The 21694-nt window shown below is 46.5% G+C and overlaps 1 protein-coding gene across 7 annotated transcripts in view; it reads right to left on the bottom strand.

Annotated features, from left to right (window-relative positions):
* Positions 1-21257, bottom strand: part of LMAN2L (lectin, mannose binding 2 like) — a 42610-nt gene extending 21353 nt beyond the window's left edge. For 2 of the 7 annotated variants that reach the window (XM_055241836.2, XM_063617701.1), the window contains exons 1-2: positions 11208-11326; positions 7670-7787 (exon numbers count right to left, since the gene is read on the bottom strand). In XM_055241836.2, the coding sequence (XP_055097811.1) occupies positions 7670-7741 (72 nt within the window). In that variant the 5' untranslated portion in view covers positions 7742-7787; positions 11208-11326. Of the gene's footprint in view, positions 1-6780; positions 6864-7669; positions 7788-10402; positions 10484-11207; positions 11327-13123; positions 13345-21112 lie in introns of those variants that run through there. The other 5 variants (XM_055241834.2, XM_063617699.1, XM_055241832.2 and 2 more) reach the window with 5 other exon arrangements.
* Positions 21258-21694: the final 437 nt, after the last annotated feature.

The following is a 21694-nucleotide window of genomic DNA, read 5'->3' as shown; positions in this document are numbered from 1 at the left end:
AGGCAGGCAAATCACTTGAGCATAGCAGTTTGAGACCAGCCTAGGCAACATGGCGAAACCCTGTCTCTACAAAAAACACAAAAATTAGCCAGGTGTGGGTGGTGCATGCCTGTGGTCCCAGCAACTGGGAAGGAGGCTGAGGTGGGAGGATTGAGCCTATATACTGAAGTCTCTCACCCTCTTCTCAGATGCATTACTGGTTGCTATGATTTTCCAAATATTTTCTCATGAACAAATGTGGTAAGAAGTTGAGCAACAGGGTCATGTGGACTTTCGTGACAAAGAAACAGGAAACCAGAAAAATGTCTTCACCACTATCTAGAGGAATTTCATGAATTGTTCCACACGCCCTCCTACCTGCTCCTTGTCTTCCTGGTCTAGGACATCTTCTGCACACATACCACGGTCATTTGTAAGTTCTCAAAAGGTACGGTATTTGTTACCCTCTTTTAATGAGCTCAAAATAATAAAGCAATAATAACAAGACTGGAGTCTCTGGAGTCAGGCGCACTACATGTGTGACACTAACAAATTCTGTAACCTTTCTACACGCACTTCAGTTTCTTACCAATAAAGTAGAGATAATACTATTATCTACCCCAAAACGTTGTTATGATAAGTAAATAACATATGCGAAAGTACTTAGAACAATGCCTGGCACCTTTATGCATATCGAAGTAAACCATGCCACTGACAAACACATTTGATTTTACCCTCTTAGACAGTTGTGTAGGGTGTTGGGATGTAAAAAGGAAGATACTTTTGGCCGGGCGCGGTGGCTCACGCCTGTAATCCCAGCACGTTGGGAGGATCACGAGGTCAGGAGATTGAGACCATCCTGGCTAACACAGTGAAACCCCGTCTCTACTAAAAATACAAAAAATTAGCCCGGCGAGGTGGTGGGCGCCTGTAGTCCCAGCTACTCAGGAGGCTGAGGCAGGAGAATGGCGTGAACCCCAGGGGGCGGAGCCTGCAGTGAGCCGAGATCGCGCCACTGCACTCCAGCCTGGGCGACAGCGAGACTCTGTCTCAAAAAAAAAAAAAAAAAAAAAACAAACAAAGAAAGGAAGATACTTTCTATACTCCTATACTCTCTGGACTGAATATAAGCTCTAAGAACTGAAATTGCATTTGCATTGGCCAGGCGTGGTGGCTCACGCCTGTAATCCCAGCACGTCGGGAGGCTGAGGCAGGCAGATCATGAGGTCAGGAGATCGAGACCATTCTGGCTAATACGGTGAAACCCTGTCTCTACTAAAAATACAAAAAATTAGCAGGGCATGGTTGCAGGTGCCTGTAGTCCCAGCTACCCAGCTACTTGGGAGGCTGAGGCAGGAGAATGGCCTGAACCCAAGAGGCGGAGCTTGCAGTGAGCCGAGATCACACCACTGCGCTCCAGGTTGGCAGAGTGAGACTCCGTCTCAAAAAAAAAAAAAAAAAAAAAATTAAAAGAAATTGCATAGGACAGCATGTAAACATAGTATTAACAGGCTGGGTGCGGTGGCTCACACCTGTAATCCTAGCACTTTGGGAGGCCGAGGCGGGTAGATTACTTGAGGTCTGGAGTTTGAGACCAGCCTGGCCAACGCGGTGAAACCCTGTCTCTACTAAAAATACAAAAATTAGCCAGATGTGCTGGTGTGTGCCTGTAATCAGCCAGACTAGGTGCGAGTGTGCCTGAAATCCCAGCTACCCCAAAGGCTGAGGCAGGAGAATCACTAAACCCAGGAGGCAGAGGCTACAGTGAGCCGAGATCACGCCACTGCACTCCTGCCTGGGCAACAGAGCAAGACTCTATCTCGAAAAAAAAATAAAATAAGGCCGGGCAAAATGGCTCACCCCTGTAATCCCAGCATTTTGGAAGGCCGAGGTGGGCGGATCACGAGGTCAGGAGATCAATACCATCCTGGCTAACACGGTGAAACCCCATGACTACTAAAAATATAAAAAATTAGCTGGGTGTGGTGGCAGGCACTTGTAGTCCCAGCTACTCAGAAGGCTGAAGCAGGAGAATGGCATGAACCAGGGAGGCAGAGCTTGCAGTGAGCCAGGATCGCATCACTGTACTCCAGCCTGGACGACAGAGCAAGACTATGTCTCAAAAAAAATACATAAATAAAATAAAATAAAATAAAACAAAATAATAATAATAATAATAATAATAAATGTCTCCATTCTCAAGAAAGTCAACCTGACAAAAAAAAAAGGATGGGAGCTGGTAGAACATCATAGATAAAAGCACAGCTTCTGGAATCTGGTGGACCTGTGCTTCACTTTATATTGACTATTACCTTGAAACAGACACTTAACTTCTCTAAGCCTCTGTTTACTCACTGGTCAAATGGGAAAAATACAGACTATAAAGAGGTTTGACGAGGATTAAGACAATATTTGCAAAGTACCTGGCACACAGCAGCCATCTAATAAACAGCAAGTGATTTTATTTTATTTTATGGTTGTTTTTTTTTTTGAGACAGAGTCTTGCTTTTGTCGCCCAGGCTGGAGTGCAAGGGCATGATCTTGGCTCACTGCAACCTCCACCTCCCAGGTTCAAGCGATTCTCCTGCCTCAGCCTCCCAAGTAGATGGGACTACAGGTGCCCGCCACCACACCTGGCTAATTTTTGTATTTTTAGTAGAGACAGGGTTTCACTATGTTGGCCAGGCTGGTCTCGAACTCCTGACCTCATGATCTGCCCACCTCGACCTCCCAAAGTGCTGGGATTACAGGTGTGAGCCACTGCGCCCGACCTTAAATTTAGTTTTATAGGGAAAAAAGGAACCCATGTTAGTCCAAGGGGTCTCAACCTTGGCTATACATGTGAATTCCCTGGAGAGCTTTAAAAAAGAAAGGCTGCCTAGACTGCACTTCAGACTAACTGAATCAGAAGCTCTGGGGTTGGGACTGGATGTCAATACTTTTAAAAATTCTCCAGGGAATTACAATGTGCACTTGGAAGTAAGAACCACAATAGCTAGCCAGAAAAGATGTCTCAATTTTTACCATCTAAAATAAATTTTTTTAATTAACATCTACAAAATCCTTACAAAGTAAACCCAAGTCAGAATTTCTACTTTCTCATATCAGAATTACTACCATCTCATGGTGAAATGGAAGCTAACAGAGTTTGAACAATTTGTTTCTGGAAGAAACAGAGACAAGTTTAAAACTCTTGTCAGGCCCTAAAGCTGACAACTCTTATTCAGATGTATTTCTAACTAGCACTATTGCCTCAACATGACTACAAATCCAGTCATGATCCTCTCTTCAATAAAATCCTTTAATGCACCTACCCCTTCAGAATCAAGTCCAGACTCCTCAACAGGAACACAGTCCTTCAGAACTTGGCCCCAAGTGGTATATGGTGAGCATGAGTCACATACATTCAGTCTGCTCTGGCTCTCGTCTAAACAGTTCAACCACCAACCACCCAAGCAGATGCTGCTCAGTCTCAGTGGCTAGCTAACATGCCGAGGCTACGGTGTTAATACTGTAGAATGCAAGGTGGACAGCAGCCCTAGGAACTGTGCAACATGACAAGACTACTGGCCCTGCTTTTCATTCTAGCCTCATCTGTCTCTGATTCTACTTTATTTCCACACACTCATCATCCCCTCTCTTTTTTTTTTTTTTTTTTTTTTTCTGAGATGGAATCTCACTCTGTCGCCCAGGCTAGGGTGCAGTGGCGCAATCTTGGGTCATACTGCAACCTCCACCTTCCAGGTTCAAGCGATTCTCCTGCCTCAGCCTCCTGAGTAGCTGGGACTACAGAAGCATGCCACCACGCCTGGTTAATTTTTGTATTTTTAGTAGAGACGGGGTTTCACCATGTTGGCCAGGATAGTCTCAGTCTCCTGACCTTGTGATCCACCCGCCTCGGCCTCCCAAAGTGCTGGGATTACAGGCATGAGCCACGGCACCCAGCCTCATCATCCCCTCTCTTAACCTTAGGACCTTACACATGCTTTTTTCCCTCTGCATGGGACACTGGTTCCTTACTCTGCAGACCTCAACCCAAAAGGCACTTCCTGGAAGAAGCCTTCCCCACTACCACCAACACTACTGCCCCACTTCAGGTTAGAAGCTCCTGCTGTGTCCTCCCATAGTGCCCCAGAGTTCCCCGATCAGCATTCTCAGTGCTACTGAGTACAAGGACCATGTTATCTTGCTCACTAATTCCCAGGGCCTGGCACCTAGAAAGTAGTTAATGTATGTGGAATGAAGAACAGCCCAGAAGGAACACAGAGAAGCAGCTGTAACTGATCCACAACAAAAGGTTATTCTCCTAACTCAGGTCTCACATTCTACCACCTCTAAAGTGAGCTCGCTGGGCACAGTGGCTCATACCTGTAACCCCACCACTTTGGGAGGCCAGGGTGGGTGAATCACCTGAGGTCAAGAGATGGAGACCATCCTGGCCAACATGGTGAAACCCTGTCTTTACTAAAAATACAAAAATTAGCTGGGCGTGGTGGCATGTGCCTGTAGTCCCAGCTACTCGGGAGGCTGAGGCAGGAGAATGGCTTGAACCCGGGAGGTAGAGGTTGCAGTGAGCCGATTGCGTCTCCAGCCTGGAGACAAGCGAAACTCCATCTCAAAAAATGAAAAAAAAATAAAAAATAAAGTGAGTTCTGTGGGAAATGTTAACAACTGTTGAATCTGAGCGTCACAGATACAATGATCATTCTCTATTCTTCTAATTTTTTTGTTTATTTTGGTGACAGTCTCGCTCTGTTGCCCAGGCTGGAGTGCAGTGGTGCGATCTCAGCTCACTGCAACCTCCGCCTCCTGGGTTCAAGCCATTCTCCTGACTCAGCAACCTGAGTAGCTGGGATTACAGGCTGGAGTGCAATGGTGGTCTCAGCTCACTGCAACCTCCACCTCCCAGGTTCAAGTGACTCTCCCACCTCAGCCTCCCAAGTAGCTGGGACTACAGGTTAATACTAATAAAAATACTAATTTTTGGCCGGGCGTGGTGGCTCACGCCTGTAATCCCAGCACTTTGGGAGGCCGAGGCGGGCAGATCGCCTGAGGTCGGGAGTTCACGACCAGCCTGGCCAGCGTGGTGAAACCCTGTCTCTAATAAAGATACAAAAATTAGCCGGGCGTGGTGGCAGGTGCCTGTAATCCCAGCTACATGGGAAGCTGAGGCAGGAGAACTGCTTGAACCCAGGAGGTGGAGGTTGCCGTGAGCCAAGATCGCACCACTGCACTCCAGCCTGGGCAACAGAGTGAGACTCTGTATCACAAAAAAAAAAAAAAAAAAAAAACACTAATTTTTGTATTTTTAGTGGAGACAGGGTTTCACAATATTGGTCAGGCTGGTCTTGAACTCCTAACCTCAAGTAATCTGCCCACCTCGGCCTCCCAAAGTGCTAGGATTACAGGCGTGAGCCACCATGCCTGGCCTTCTAGTGTTTTTTAAGTTTGAAAATTTTCATAATAAACCTTTGGGGAAAAAAATAATGCGACCTTTGCCTCTATTTCTAATCCTACTTTCCTCGCTAGGTATTACTTAGCTACAGGATACCCAGCAACAACCTGTCACAGTTTCCCACCATCTGATGGCAGTGCCATAGGACACAGAGAGTACAAACCCACTGTCAACATAAGAAAGCAATAGCTGGGCATGGTGGCTCACGCCTGTAATCCCAGCACTTTGGGAGGCCAAGGCAGGCGGATCACGAGGTCAGGGGTTCGAGACCAGTCTGACCAACATGGTGAAATCCCGTCTCTACTAAATATATAAAAGTTAGCCGAGTATGGTGGCAGGCGCCTGTAGTCCCAGCTACTCGGGAGGCTGAGGCAGGAGAATGGCTTGAACCTGGGAGGCGGAGGTTGCCGTGAGCAGAGATCGCGCCACTGCACTCCAGCCTGGGTGACAGAGGGAGACTTTGTCTCAAAAAAAAAAAAAAAAAAAAAAAAAGAAAGCACTAAAAAACTCTTATGGTCAGGTAACAAAAAGGCCTGCCAACACCCAGATACTAGGTTCCAACAAAATGCTGGGCTTTCTTCAATTTCCTTCTCATTATAGCCTTATAGCCTTTTCTTTCTTTCTTTCTTTTTTTTGAGACAGAGTCCCACTCTGCTGCCTAGGGGGGAGTGCAATGCTGTGATTCTCCTGCCTCAGCCTCCCGAGTAGGTGGGATTACAGGCACCCACCACCACACCCATCTAATTTTTGTATATTTAGTAGAGACAGGGTTTCACCATGTTGGCAAAGCTGGTCTCGAACTCCTGACCTCAGGTGATCCACCCGCCTCGGCATCCCAAAGTGCTGGGCTTACAGGTGTTAGCCACCACACCTGGCCAATTATAGCCTTTTCTATAGGCGAGGAGAACTGTTCTTCAGGTCTGAGATGAGGAAGAAGAAAAAGATGCTGAAAAGTGGGTGCAAGTTGCAGAAGAGAGCACAGCACTGATGGATTAAAAGTCAGGTGAGGCTGAGTTACATAAATTTGGCTCGCTCTGGTGGTGGTCTAGCAGCCAAATCACCAATCAACCAAACATGCTCAATTTTAGTGGCTATCTAATAGGCACAAGAGAGAACATGATTAACACTAAAGAAAAAGCCCCTGTTCAAGACAGCTATTCCCAAAGGACTGTACACTCCTAAATGATTCCTCTAAAAAAAACACTGACAAGGACATTAACTTTTGAAGTTCAATAGATGAAGAACCCCTCACTTTCTATCCCCTTTGTTCCCTCCTGTACAATATTCCTGAGGCAAAGAACTGTGATGTCAGTGCAGCTGACCTAGGCTCTGACACTTGCCATTACCTCTTGCTGCTTCTCCTCATTGGGGTAGGTGTCTACAAATACTCCCAGCCCCACAAATTTGTCCATGTTTCCAAACACAGGCCCTAGAGAGAGAGAACAGATGATGAATAATGAAATAAAGCTAAGAGTTGAAAAAGGAATAATATATCACTATGATGAAGGAAAAAGTAAAATTCAAATGACTCCCAAGCCTCTCTCAAGATGAGAAAACACATGTAAAAGTGCCCAGCAAAGTGCATGGCCTGTAACAAGTGCCCAGTAAATATCTGTAATTGTTTGTTGTTGGAGGCAAGCGAAAGAGAGAAGGCCACTGCGACCTTATTTAGCACTCAGGCAGCTTCCTGATCCAAACTGGTTACTAAGGTGCCCCTACAGAATTCTGCTTTACAAACACTTGGTAAAGACTATGCCCCCAAGAGAGAACTGAATTCCCTAGTTCTCCTTCTTGTTGCAAAAGAGATCAGGTCAAATCAGATTAAGCCTGCCATCTACGTGGAGCAATAATAGCTCCTACACAAGGAAAATACATAACTCTTCTCTTGACTCAGCAGCGCTGAGATCATTCACTGTAAATGCTCAGAAGAAATCAGCTCACCCAATCGTCAGTGTTCAGGAGAGCCAGTGCTTTCATCCAGCCAACAGGCCAGGTAGTTTCACAAGGAAACTCAGAAAGAAGTAACAAGCAAGCAACTGCCTCAGGATGAGTCAAATTCAGCTGCTTATGAGGACTCAGACCCCATTCTAGAGACTAGATGGGCCAGTGTTCATCCACATACATTAAGGGAGAGGGAAAACGGCTGGCACTGTGGGGAAGGAACCTTTTCAAAAAGACGGCACATGAAAAAGCAGGCTGTCACACCCACACAAGAGTAACACAGGGTCCCAATACCTGGCTGCATCCGATCCTTTGTGTACCAGATTGCCAAGCCATCCCCATGCAGATTCTTCTTTCCTTGTCCATGGATTTTGAAGTGCACCTGCAACTCCCAGTCTCTCAGGAAACATGGCTAAAGTGAGAAAGACATTAGAATCAATGAGGAGCATGAAATGCAAAACCCCTCAAGCCCGCATCAGCAATCAACAGACTTGGAAAACACAAATGCAGGTAAAACTAGGCTAAGGGTTAAAACCTAAATCTAAGACTTGCTATGTGTTCATGTCATAAAATTAAATGGATTGAACTTTAGAGATTTAATATGAAAATGAATAAACCTCCCGATTATTTTCAACATTTCCCAACAGAAACAGGACAGAACTCCAAAGTTGGAAAAGACAAGAGTATACCAAACTCCACTCCTGTGATCCTACACCCACCCAGCAAAGTAGCTCGGCTTTTAGAGTACAGATGGCTGAATTCATACTCATTTACAACTCAAGATCACCCCTCAGACAGAAAGACTCTGAAAAGCTGGATTTAAAGAAAGGTCAAAGCCTAATTTATTATAGTAGAAAAAGAAAAGCTAAGCTATTATGCAAACGTTTCCAGGAATAATTAGCAGATACTACAAACAACTCTAATTATCTAGACCTAGCCCTCTGCCAAGCTGAGGGGTAAGCCAGAATTCTCACAAGAAGAGCAAGTTACAGTCTCCCAAACCCTCCCGTCCATGGCCAAGAAGCTTAAATGCACTTGAAGATGGATGCAAGTGGATGGTTAAGTGTTTTAAACAGTTGAACAGTTTCAAGAAAAAACCAGAGTGGGTAGTTGATTTAGGGAAGCTTTTGGTTAAGTCTACTGTGAAGAAAGAAGTGAAGGAAGAACAGACAGACCAGCTGGGTTCAGCCAAAGGCTCTCCAAATAGACTGTTCTGGGCAACATATTGCTAGTTCATTTTCAGTTTTCATTCTTTATTTCTGGGATATTTTCCAAAAGTGTTCATATTAGAAGCACATAGTCAAAATGAAAGGGGGTTGGGTACTCCTGCATTTAGCAAGGGGCCTGAAATCTCCTACTCTATTGAGCCAGTCTCTGTCTTGTCACTCTGGATTCTTATCTCTCTGCTGTTGCATTACAATTTCAGAGAAACGGCCCAGCATGGTGGCTCACGCCTGTAATCCTGGCACTTTGGGAGACTGAGGTGGGCAGATCACAAGGTCAGGAGATCGAGACCATCCTGGCTAACATGGTGAAACCCCGTCTCTACTAAAAAACACAAAAAATTAGCCAGGTGTGGTGGCGGGTGCCTGTAGTCCTAGCTACTCAGGAGACTGAGGCAGGAGAATGGCATGAACCCTGGAGGCAGAGCTTGCAGTGAGCTGAGATCATGCCACTACACTCCAGCCTGGGCAACAGAGTGAGACTCCATCTCAAAAAAAAAAAAAAAAAAGATTTCAGAGAAAGGCCAGGCACAGTAGCTCACACCAGTAATCAAAGCATTTTGAGAGGCTACAGTGGGAGGATCATTTCAGCCCGGGTGGTCCAGGCTGCAGTGAGCTGTGATAGTGCCACTGCACTCCAGCCTAGGCAACAGAGTGATGAGACCCTGTCTCAAAAAAAAAAAAAAATAGCTTTCAGAGGAAGAGTGAAATTCAGTGGGGCAGGAAGCTGCCAGGAGGTAGGTATTACGCCCCTGGGAAGAGGGCAGAGTCACAGAAGTTCTCAGTGAGCCAAGAGGTGTCTGTCACTGACTCTTGGCCTCCAACAGCACAATGCTATACTGTTTTTCTCAGGACCACGTCTAATTGTGGTTCTGAAATTCTGCTACACACTGGATTCACCTAGGGAGTTTTAAAAAATCCCAATGGCCAAGCTGCACCCTATTCCAATTAGATCAGAATCTCTGGGGGTGAGAACCAGGCATTGATTCCAATGGATAGCCAAATTTGAGAACCACTGCTCAAACAAATGCATCCTATTCAAATAACTCAGAAACAAGCCCATAGTCATGGTGATAGCCAAATAACAGCGAATACAGGCATCAGAAATCTGAAAAAGGGAAGAACTAGAGGCTATACTAGAACTGCTGCTACAAGTTATGTAGAGACAGATAGCTAGCAAGACAGCAGCAGAGTATCAAGCCTTGAACATAATCATCCGGTAACCCACAAGAGCCCCATCGACAAACTTATAGAAGTGTAATAACACAACACATATTTCTGTAACCATTTTAACTTGCCACAGTCTTTTCATGTCTATTGTCTTATTTTATTCTCACAACAACCCCAGTGGGCAAGTAGAACAGGTATTCTGAAGCTCATTTATCAGATGGAGAAACAGAAAACTATGAGGTTAAATAATCTGCCTAGGGCTCACAGGAGGACTGTGACAGAGCTGGACGGAGAATCCCAGTCTTTCAACCGTCCTTTATCTCTCCTACCAAAACACAATGCTCTGTACTCTGTCCAAAAATGAGCTCAGCACTATGATCTAGGTTAAGGGGCCAGCTTGTGCAGATAGCTAATGTAGAAATTTCTCTTGCTCTCCTGAACAGGGAAAAGAAATGGCTTCTTTTCTGAGATTCACTTATCTACAACTAATGAGAAAAGCGATGTAAAAGTGAGCTCTTAGTTTATGAGAGTTCCAGAGAAAGTATCAAAGGATGCCAGAGTCATGCCCAAAAGTAAACTGGTCGTAAAAGATTTAGAAAGAGCCCTGGAAACAGAAAAGAAAGCATCATCTTACACTTGTACAAAATCACAGTGCAGCCACACCAGGAATACTGCATTCACTTCTTGTCGCCATACCTCAAGGAAGACAATGCAGCTAGAAAAGGTCCAGAGAAGGACAAATAAAATGACCAACAGCTCAGAGTGGCTTTCACACGAAAATAAAATTTTATATCAGACTCTTCAAATTGAAATAACAAGGTGGGGATGCTGGGATAAGGTTTGGGATCAATTTAAGAGAGTACTCTCAACCAGGCCTGGTGGCTCACACCTATAATCCCTGACCTTTGGGAGGCCAAGGCAGGAGGATTGTTTGAGACCAAGAGTTTGAGACCAGCCTGGGCAACACAGCAAGACCCCATCTCTACAAAAAATGTTTTAAAAATTAGCCAGGTGCAGTGGCACATGCCTGTAGTCTCAACTACTAAGGAGGCTGAGGGAGGAGGAGCCCTTAAGCCCAGGAGTTTGAGGCTGTAGTGAGCTATGATTGTGCCACTGCACTCTGGTCTTCTTATAATCTTCTTACAAAGTGGTTAAGCAGGAGTTATTATTAAACCCTAAGAAGTAGTAATATTGGACCAATCAGGAATTAAAGACATTTCAGGATAAAAAAATGAATTATTTGCTATAATTAGAGAGCATTTTACTAAATACCTGATTTATTTACTATGAAGGTCAGAATAATCTAAAAAATAAAGATCCTTGATATCCACAGAAGACAGAATACCAGGGGGATAGACAGTAAAATTAAATCAGTATGCCACTGCTGAACCTTTTAGGCCTTTCTGGGTCACCAACACAGGAGGGAGAAAGATTCTTACCACCCGGTTCCACAAGGCACCCTGTTTACTTTGCATATCTGGGGTAAGGCGGATATACTGGGTCATCACCATGGCATTGCCCATCAGATTCCACAGTGAGGAACTGCCTGTGCCCACACCTACAGGAAGGAAGTAGATCAGTTCATACTCTTCAACACCAATCCATTCAGAAAGCAGCCACCACAGAGCCTCTGAAAGCTAAGCCATCATCTTTTTCCCCCTTTAATGTCACTCAATCTCCTATCTTCTCTCACTCATGAATCTTAAATCCTTACCATCTCTACAACTTTCACAAGGCCTTTATCAGGTGAGGACCCCAAAGTACATCAGAACTATCACTTTATGCATGTTACAGTAACCATAGCTCACATCCATCCTTCCTGTTTTATATGTGAGTAAACTTCAGTATCATAAAAGAAAAAAATTTTCCTGAGTTATATCAAAAACAGTTTGACAGGCCAGGTGCAGTGGGTCACCCATGTAATCCCCACACTTTGAGATGCTGAGGAGGGAGGGTATCTTGAGGTCAGCAGTTTGAGACCAGCCTGGGCAACATAGAAAGATCCTGTCCTTACCAAAAAAATAAAAATTAGCCAGGTGTGGTAGTCCTTGTCTATAGTCCTAGCTATTCAGGAGGCTGAGGTGGGAGGATCGCTTAAGCCCAAGAGATTGAAACTGCATGAGCCATGATTGTGCCACTGCACTCCAGCCTAGGCCATGGAACAAGACCCTGTCTCTAAAAACATATAAATAAAAATAAAAAGAGTTTGACCCTCAGGCCTCTGCTGGGGCTTAGTCACATTCATTTTTTTTTTTTTTGAGATGGAGTCTCGCTCTGTTGCCCAGGCTGAAGTGCAGTGGCACGATCTCAGCTCACTGCAAACTCTGCCTCCCAGGTTCACGCCATTCTCCTGCCTCAGCCTCCCGAGTAGCTGGGACTACAGGCGCCCACCATCACACCCGGCTAATTTTTTTGTATTTTTAGCAGAGATGGGGTTTCACCGTGTTAGCTAGGATGGTCTCAATCTCCTGACTTTGTGATCCGCCCGCCTCGGCCTCCCAAAGTGCTGGGATTACAGACGTGAGCCAACGCGCCTGGCTGTCACATTCTTTCTTTAAACAATCCCTAAAGTGTGAAGCTACTCCCCGTACCCTCAACTATAAACTTAAGAGTGAAAACTTTGTGTCTGCAAACCCATAAGCATTAGCAAAGAGATCAGCACAGAGGCACTCCAGGCATGTAAGTGAACAAATGATTTCCCTTAGTAGTAGCGTATACTCTTGCACTTTGAATTGTTTTCTGCCCCACTACCTACGCCTTAGTGGGGAAAGACTTGTGTTAGTTAAGCCATCTGCACTGGTTTGTCATCGTTTTGTAGCTAACTGTATCAATTTTCTGGCTGATAAGCCGTGCTTAGAGTTCTGTGAACCCTAACCTCTTTCACCAATAGGGCCCCTAGGCTGGAGAAGAGAAGGTGGTTCTACCCAGCAACATAAATTTATCATCTTTCTTCTCATTTCGTTCAAGTTCTACCCCAGTTCTTCCTCCTGCTTTATTTCTAGCACATCCACAGGTCCACCTGGAGACCGGTTCATTGCTAGTAGCCCTCAATCACTCCTCACCATTCTCAATTCTCTCCCCTTCCCAAACTCCTCCTGTCTAACTCCAGGCCTAGCACTAGTGGCACCCGACAGCCCTGCCTTTACCTACTGGAAACTTCCAGAGCTTGGCAGGCACACCTAACTCCTGCCTTTCAGACCTGTGGCTCCCAAATGCGGAGGGAGTCCCCGTGGGCCTCACCACCGCCAGCAGTTTCCTCTGGGCCACGAAGCCCTTCGCCGCCCCCGCCTCTACCCCTGAAATCAAGTCCCGAAGCCCGCCCCACTGCAGGACCACCTCACCCTAGGCGCCTCACCCTGGTAGGGCTTCGACAGCGAGTGCTCCCGTTTCAAGTACTCGAACGTTTGACCCGCCCCGACTTGCTGTGGCCCCTTCCCAGACCCCAACAAAAGAAGAAGGAGTAACATCCTGGACCCATCCCGAGCCGACAAACATCGCCGCCACTGCTGCCACAACCCAAGGGGTCCCAGAGTCGCCGCCATCTTTCCCACCGCCGACCCTTCATCAAAAGCCCGCCCCGTCGCCCAACCCATTGGCCCGAAGGACCATCTTCCCCGCGTCCTATTGGCTCTCGTCAAGCCCCCGCCCCTGCAGGTGAGCATATCACCGATTGGCTAGCTTGGGTATCAGTTGCCTTGCCAACCCAGAAAAGGGGCATAGCCGAATGCCCAGACTCCCTTATTTGCATTTGCCCTGAGTTCCACTAGGCTTGCTGGGATACGTAGTTTATTACTATTTTGTTTTCTGCGTACGAGAGTAAATTTAAAGAGATAAAACGTTTCTTCCGGTCCCAAACATTCTATCCTCTCTGCAATAGTACGCTCCTGACTGCAGCTCTCTGAATCAGTTTGGAAGATATAGCAGTGAAAGGAGAAATAGACAAATCCGTAAAATAGCTGGAAAATTATTAGTTTATAAAAGACTACCGCACTACCAACTAACTTGACCTGTAGATATTTATAGAAATTCCACCTAACAACTGCGGAAGACACATTCTCTTCAAATGCAAATAACTCCTTTGCCGTGATAGTCTGGGCCATCAAGCAACCTACAGATATAAAAGAATTGAAAGCACACAAATTAATTAATTCTAAAAGCCATCAGCTCTTTTCCTCCCTTCCTCTTTTTTTTCTTTTTGGTTTGAGACGAGGTCTTGGCCGGGCGCGGTGGCTCACGCCTGTAATCCCAGCACTTTGGGAGGCCGAGGCGGGTGGCTCATCTGAGGTCGGGAGTTCGAGACCAGCCTGACCAACAGGAAGAAACCCCCGTCTCTACTAAAAATACAGAATTAGCCAGGTGTGGTGGCGCAGGCCTGTAATCCCAGCTAGTTGGGAGGCTGAGGCAGGAGAATCACTTGAACCCGGGAAGTGGAGGTTGCAGTGAGCCGAGATCATGCCACTGCACTCCAGCCTAGGCAACAAGAGCGAAACTCTGTCTCAAAAAAAAAGAAAGAAAAAAATACACATAAAGTACAACTTATAATTTTTAAGTACAGACGGTCCTCAACTTACAATGGGGCTACCTACAGAAAAACCAAATCCATTCTAAAGTCTAAAAATCCTAGGCCGGGTGCGGTGGCTCACGCTTGTAATCCCAGCACTTTGGGAGGCCGAGGCGGGCGGATCACGAAGTCAGGAGATGGAGACCACAGTGAAACCCCGTCTCTACTAAAAATACAAAAAAATTAGCCGGGTGTGGTGGTGGGCGCCTGTAGTCCCAACTACTCTGGAGAGGCTGAGGCAGGAGAATGGTGTGAACCCAGGAGGCGGAGCTTGCAGTGAGCCGCGATTGAGCTACTGCATTCCAGCCTGGGGCGACAGAGCGAGACTCCGTCTCAATTAAAAAAAAAAAAAAAAAGTCTAAAAATCCTAAGTCAAACCATCATTAAGTCAGGACCATGTGTACTCAGTTCAAAGGCATTAAATTCATTCGCAGTGTTATGCACCCTGTCAGCTGAATTTCTGACAGATTGACACCTGCGGAAATCTCATTGTAAAATTCTGTGTGATGAGGAAAAGGGGAATAAAGGAGAAGGGTATGAAAGGTGAGATGCACTGGACAATAAATCAAATCGTTTTGTTCAGACTGTTGCAATAGGAAGAATGCTCATTAATGAGGAATGTATCAAAGAAAAGGAAGAGTCAGGCCCGGTGGCTCATACCTGTAATCCCAGCACTTTGGGAGGCTGAGGCGGGCGGATCACAAGGTCAGGAGTTCGAGACCAGCCTGGCCAATATGGTGAAACCCCATCTCTACTAAAAATACAAAAATTAGCTGGGCATGGTAGTGCACGCCTGTAATCCCAGCTACTCGGGAGGCTGAGGCAGGAGAATCGCTTGAACCCAGGAGGCAGAGGTTGCAGTGAGCCAAGATCACGCCACTGCACTCCAGCCTGAGCAACAGAGCGAGACTCCATCTCAAAAGAAAAAAAAAAATGAAAGGAAGGACAGGCAGGGCTCGGTGGCTCACACCTGTAATCCCAGCACTTTGGGAGGCCAAGGTGGGGGTGGGGGGCAGAATCACTTGAGGTCAGGAGTTCGAGACTGGCCTGGCCAACATGATGAAACCCTCTCTCTACTAAAAATACAAAAATTAGCCAGGCATGGTGCCTGTAATCCCAGCTACTTGGGAGGCTGAGGCGGGAGAATCGCTTGAACCCAGGAGGCGAAGGTTGCAGTGAGCCAAGATCACGCCATTGCACTCCAGCCTGGGCAACAAGAGTGAAACTCCGTCTCAAAGCAAAAAAAAAAAAAAAAAAAAGACCTGGGGTAACTCCAGGTAAACAAGGGATTTTTCATGAGAGGAAGGATGGAGAGGGTCTTATCTGAGTCACTGAGGAAGGGTGGAAGTGGGTCTTATCTTGGGATATTCCAGAGTAGGGTAGTCCGTTAAGATCAGCCATTTCTCAGCTGGGCGCGGTGGCTCACGCCTGAAATCCCAGCACTTTGAGACGCTGAGGTGGGCAGATCACTTGTCAAGAGTTTAAGAACCAGCCTGGCCAACAAACATGGTGAAACGCTGTCTCTACTAAAAATACCAAAAAAATTAGCTGGGCATCATGGCACGTGCCTGTAATCCCAGCTACTTGGGAGGCTGAGGCATGAGAATCACTTGAGCCCGGGAGGCAGAGGTTGCAGTGAGCCAAGATCGCACCACTATACTCCAGCCTGGACAATGGAGTCTACAAAATGAGATGGAAGGAACACAAAAGGATGGGGGATTTCTTTACTGTTGCTGCTTTTCAGAAGCACAAGCTTCAGCTAAGTTCAACACAGTCAAGGTGTTGAGGGGTGGTGGTGGGAAAGAGAACAAGTAGCCATGGCCCCTTCAACACCGCCTTTTACTCACACGCAGAGGCACCTCCGAAAGCTGGCTCAGGTCTTGCGCTGCCATCTTTTCAGCTGCCTAGTGGTCCCCTTTTTCTCTGTGGAATCATCTCTCTCCCACGATCCAGGGCTGCACAACTTCGGGGCCGGGGTATTCATATACAATGTGAGTTGTGCACTCCAGCAGTTCTGCGTGATTCCTCTACCTTCCTGTCTTCCAAACCAAAGAGCAGGGCTGGGCGCGGTGGCTCATGCCTGTAATTCTAGCACTTTGGGCGGATCACTTGAGCCCAGGAGTTCAAGACCAGCCTGGGCAAGATGTTGAGACCCTGTCCCTTTAAAAAATATTAAAAACAACAACAACCAAAGAGGTACCTCCACTCAGGAGCACCTTGAAGCCTGATGCCCCTTCACCCCATGACAGAGGCTCCAGGGCAACCTCTTGGCCTATTCTTTCCACTGCTTCTCACCCTTCTTTTACAAACCTTGCCATTCAATTCTGATCCACCCCCTCCCAGGACCAAAGCAGCCCTCCCTAGGCCAAGTACAACCATCCATCCATCCTCAGGTATCCAGTGGGTCAGGTCCATCTTCAGCCCAATAGTCACAGCTGACCGGGTCCTACCAATGGTACCTCCAGTTCCCCAGGTAGCCACTGGAGCATACAAGAGGATAGCAGCTCCAACACTAACTAGCCAGCTACTTCCCAGCGGTGACTTCTCAACATTGGCCTCCTGAAAGCCACAGTCAAATATCCTGGGGTAGGTACCTTTGCCTGAGCCCTACTGCCAGACACTTGACTCAATAGGTGTATGGATTTAGCTTTGAAGAAAAAAAAATAAAACCTGGAGAATTTAATTTTATTTTTTTGAGAGAGTCTCACTCTATCACCCAGGCTGGAGGGCAGTGGCGTGATCACGGCTCACTGCAACCTCTGCCTCCCAGGCTCGAGCCATCCTCCCGCCTCAGCCTCCTGAGTAGCTGGGACCACAGACACATGCCACCACACCCAGCTGATTTTTATATTTTTTGTAGAGACAGGGTTTCACCATGTTGGACAGGCTGGTCTCGAACTCCTGAGTTCAAGCAATCTGCCCACCTCAGAGTCCCAAAGTGCTGGGATTACAGGAGTGAGCCACCATGCCTGGCCTTTTTTTTTTTTTTAAGAGATGGGGTCTTGTTCTGTCACCCAGGCTAGAGTACAGTGGTGTGATCATGGCTCACTGCAGCCTCAAACTCCTGGGCTCAAGGGATCCTCCTGCCTTAGCCTTCTGAGTAGTTGGAATACAGTCAGGTGTCACCATGCCTGGCTATTATTTTATTTTATTTTTTGTAGAGATAATGTCTTGCTATTTGCCCAGGCTGGTCTTGAACTCCTGGGCTCAAGGCATCCCCTACCTTGGCCCTCGAAAGTGTTGGAATTACAGACGTGAGCCATCGTGCCCACCCCACCTTCCACCAGAGAATTTAATATGCAGCCCAGTTTTCAGAACTACAGCCCTTTCACATCCAGTATCTCATTTTGACCTCACAATGACTTGTTGTGGTAATCTTTAAGATTAGGACAGGCTGGGCTCAGTGGCTCACACCTGTAGTACCAGCACTTTGGAGGCCAAGGCAGGAGGATCACTTGAGTTCAGGAGTTTGACACCAGCCTGGACAACATAGTAAGACCCCATCTCTAAAAAATACAAAAAATTGTCTGTGCATGGTGGTGTGCACCGGTAGGCCCAGCTACTCAGGAGGCTGAGACATTTTACCCCAGGGGGTCAAGGCTGCAGTGAGCCATGATCAGGCCACTCCACTCCAGCCTGAGTGACAGAGAAAGACCCTATCTCTTAAAAAAAAAAAAAGAAAAGACAGGAACAGTTCATAGAGGCTCCAACTCCTGAATTTAGAGATAAGAATTAAAGATTTGCTTTAAGATACTCTAGAGGAATATCATGTGTATGTGTTTAGAAGGGTAGGATGGATAAACAAAAAAAGCATCAGGATGTTGAGAACCGCTGGAGCTGAGATATAGGTGCACAACACTCCCTCTAGCTTCATGGATGTGTGAGAGTTGCCATAAGAAAAAGCTTCTCAAAGTCTCCCCTGGAGATGATGAGGAAATATGCTGGGTATGCATTTGTGGTGTTTTCTAAATTTCCCTGAGGGAAGGAAAACTGTAATTAACTATAATCTAGTAAAGTTCATTGTGACCCATCCAATATAATGTTGTCATAACTAAAGAGAAAGGCGTCTGAAATCTAGAAAAAGAACAGTCAAGGGATGAAAATAAGTCAGAGTTGTATCAGTTCTGTCCAGGAAAGAAAGTGCTTCTAAGTAGTCTGTGTTAGATCTTCATATAACTTTATTCAAATAAAGCCTATTTTCTGAGCATTTTTATAAAGACTTCCAGCCTAACGTTCTAATCCTCTCAGCAGTTTAATTTTTCTGTATAAATTAAGAAATTAGTATGTATTTGGGTTTATCACTTAGTTATTAGTTTAGTCAGAGTGACTTAGCCCTCCCAGTTCGTGTATTTGCAGGGGAATTGATAAAAACCAGTATCCTGAGGACCAGATCTCAGATCTATGGTGGCTCCTTGCAGTGGCAGAGCTCCCACAATTCAGCAATGCCTCTGGGGATCCAGATGCTTGCTTCCCACAGAGTTAGGGCATAAGATTCGCCAAGGATCGCAGAATGGGGTATGGTGAAGGAGGAGAACTCTGGCATATCTGATTGGAGTTGGAATGAAACATCTGCCTTTTTGAGACCCAGCTGTACTGTATGATCTCAGGAAAATTACATAATCTCTCTGAGTCTCAAATCTTCTCTCTGTAAAATGAGTATGATGAAACCTACCACACTGGACTTCTGAGAGCATGAAATGAAAGACTGGGCTGGGCACAGTGGCTCACGCCTATAATCCCAGCACTTTGGGAGGCCAAGACAGTCAGATGACCTGAGGTCAGGAGTTTGAGACCAGCCTGGCCAACATGGTGAAACTCTGTCTCTACTAAAAATACAAAAATTAGCCAGGCGTGATGGCACGTATCTGTAATCCCAGTTACTTGCGGGGGCTGAGGCAGGAGAATTGCTTGAACCCAGGAGGTGGAGGTTGCAATGAGCTGAGATCACGCCACTGTACTCCAGCCTGGGCGACAGAGCGAGACTCTGTCTCAAATAAATAAATAAATAAATAAATAAAAGAGATGGAGAGTCTCTGGAAGGTTATGAACACAGGAGGTTGTAATCTAACCTATATTTTTAAAGGATCACTCTGGCTGCTGACTTGAGGAGTGACTATAGAGTAGAATGGGTAGGAGCAAAGAGACTAAGCAGGAGGCTGTGCGGTTACCCAGTGAGAAAGGGAAGGGCTGGGGGCTGGGTGTGGCTACTGGATGGGTCTTACATATATTTTCAAGGTACAGCCAGCAGGGTTTGCTGATGGGAAACACAGAGGTCTAAGAGAAGGAGAGGAGTGGGCCAGGCACAGTGACTCACGCCTGTAAACACACACTTTGGGAGGCCCTGGCGGGCAGATCACCTGAAGTCAGGAGTTCGAGACCAGCCTGGCCAACATGGTGAAACCCCATCTCTACTAAAAATACAAAAATCAGCCAGGTGTGGTGGCACGTGCCTGTAATCCCAGCTACTGAGGAGGCTGAGGCAGGAGAATTGCTTGAACCCGGGAGGCAGAGGTTGCAGTGAGCCGAGATCATACTACTGCATTCCAGCCTGTGTGGCAGAGCGAGACTCTGTCTCAAAAAGAGAGAGAGAAAGAAGGAGAGGAATGAAGGATGACTCCAAGATTTTGGGCCACAGCAACTGGAAAGATGGAATTGCCACATACTGATAGAAGGGAAATTATGGAAGATACGTCTTTATGGAGAAAAGATCAGTAGTTTCGTTTTGGTGATAGTAGGTTTATATGTCTATTGGACATCTAAGCAAAAAACAAGTCGTCAGAGCCATACCATCACCCCCAGTAAGACCAAATTTTCAGTCTTTAAGAGAAGCCAGAAAGTCTCTCTAAGCCTTCTCTGGCTCAGGAGGCTGTCCAATTACAAAAGAGAGACAGAGAGAAGCTGTTGGGTCAGGGAATGGTGGCTTACACCTGTAATCCCAGCACTTTGGGAGGCTGAGGAGGGAAGATGGCTTGAGGCCAGGAGTCCGAGACCAGCCTGGTCAATATAATGACACCCCATCACTACAAAAACATTGAAAAAATTAGCCAGGCATGGTGGTGAGCACTTGTAGTTCCAGCTACTCAGGAGGCTGAAGCCAGACGATCACTTGGGCCCAGGAGTTTGAAATTATAGTGAGCTATAATCGTGCCACTGCACTCCAGCCTGGATGATAGAATGAGACCCTGTCTAAAAAAGAGATAGAGAGTGGGCCAGGCGCGGTGGCTCATGCCTATAATCCCAGCACTTTGGGAGTACGAGGCGGGTGGATCAACAGAGCTCAGGAGTTCAAGACCAGCCTGACCAACATGGAGAAACCCTATCTCTACTAAAAATACAAAATTAGCCGGGCGTGGTGGCGCATGCCTGTAATCCCAGCTACTCGGGAGGCTGAGGCAGGAGAATCGCTTGAACCCGGGAGGCTGAGGTTGCAATGAGCCAAATTGTGCCATTGTACACCAGCCTGGGCAACAAGAGTGAAACTCCATCCAAAAAAAATAAAAGAGACAGAAGCTGTTAGGGGTCAGGATGGCGGGAAATTTATCAGTGGATCAGTGCTCAGTAAAGATAATTTTCCCTCACCTGTTGTGATAGTCACTTCCAAATGGCCCCCATGATTTCCCCTCCTGCTATTCATGCCCTTGTATGGTTCTTTCCCACACGATATTAGGTTTGGTCTATGTGACCAATAGGATATAGAAGAAGCAGTGATATGGCATTTCTGAAGCTAAGTCATAGAAGACATTGTGGCCTCCACCTCGGTGTTTTTCTCCTCGGATCACTTACTCTAGGGAAAGCCAGCTACAATATTGTGAGCAGCCCTTCATGCAGGTCCTCATGGTGAGAAACTGAAGCCTCTTGCCAACAGCCAGGAGAGTGAGGTTGGAGGTGGATCTTCCAGCCCCAATTAAAACCTTCAGGTGACTGCAGCCCCAGCCAACATTGACTGCAAGAGTGAGTCTGAGCCAGAACCACCCAGCTAAATTGCTTCCTAATTCCTCCCCACAGAAACTGTGACATAATAAATGCTTATTGTTTTAAGCCACTGAGTTTTGGGGATAATTTTTTTATGCATCAATAGATAACTCATGCCGGGTGCGGTGGCTCACAGCTGTTATCCCAGCACTTTGGGAGGCTGAGGTGGGGAGATCACCTGAGGTCAGGACTTCGAGACCAGCCTGACCAACATGGAGAAACCTTGTCTCCACTAAAAATACAAAAATTAGCCAGGCATGGTGGCGCATGCCTGTAATCCCAGCTACTCGGGAGGCTGAGGCAGGAGAATTGCTTGAACCCAGGAGGCGGAGGTTGCGGTGAGCCAAGATCATGCCATTGCACTCCAGCCTGGGTAACAAGAGTGAAACTCCA

Source organism: Symphalangus syndactylus, chromosome 14 (assembly GCF_028878055.3).
Source record: "Symphalangus syndactylus isolate Jambi chromosome 14, NHGRI_mSymSyn1-v2.1_pri, whole genome shotgun sequence".
NCBI lineage: Eukaryota > Metazoa > Chordata > Mammalia > Primates > Hylobatidae > Symphalangus > Symphalangus syndactylus.
Note: the sequence above shows the minus strand (reverse complement) of the source record. Positions and strands in the feature narration are given on the sequence as shown.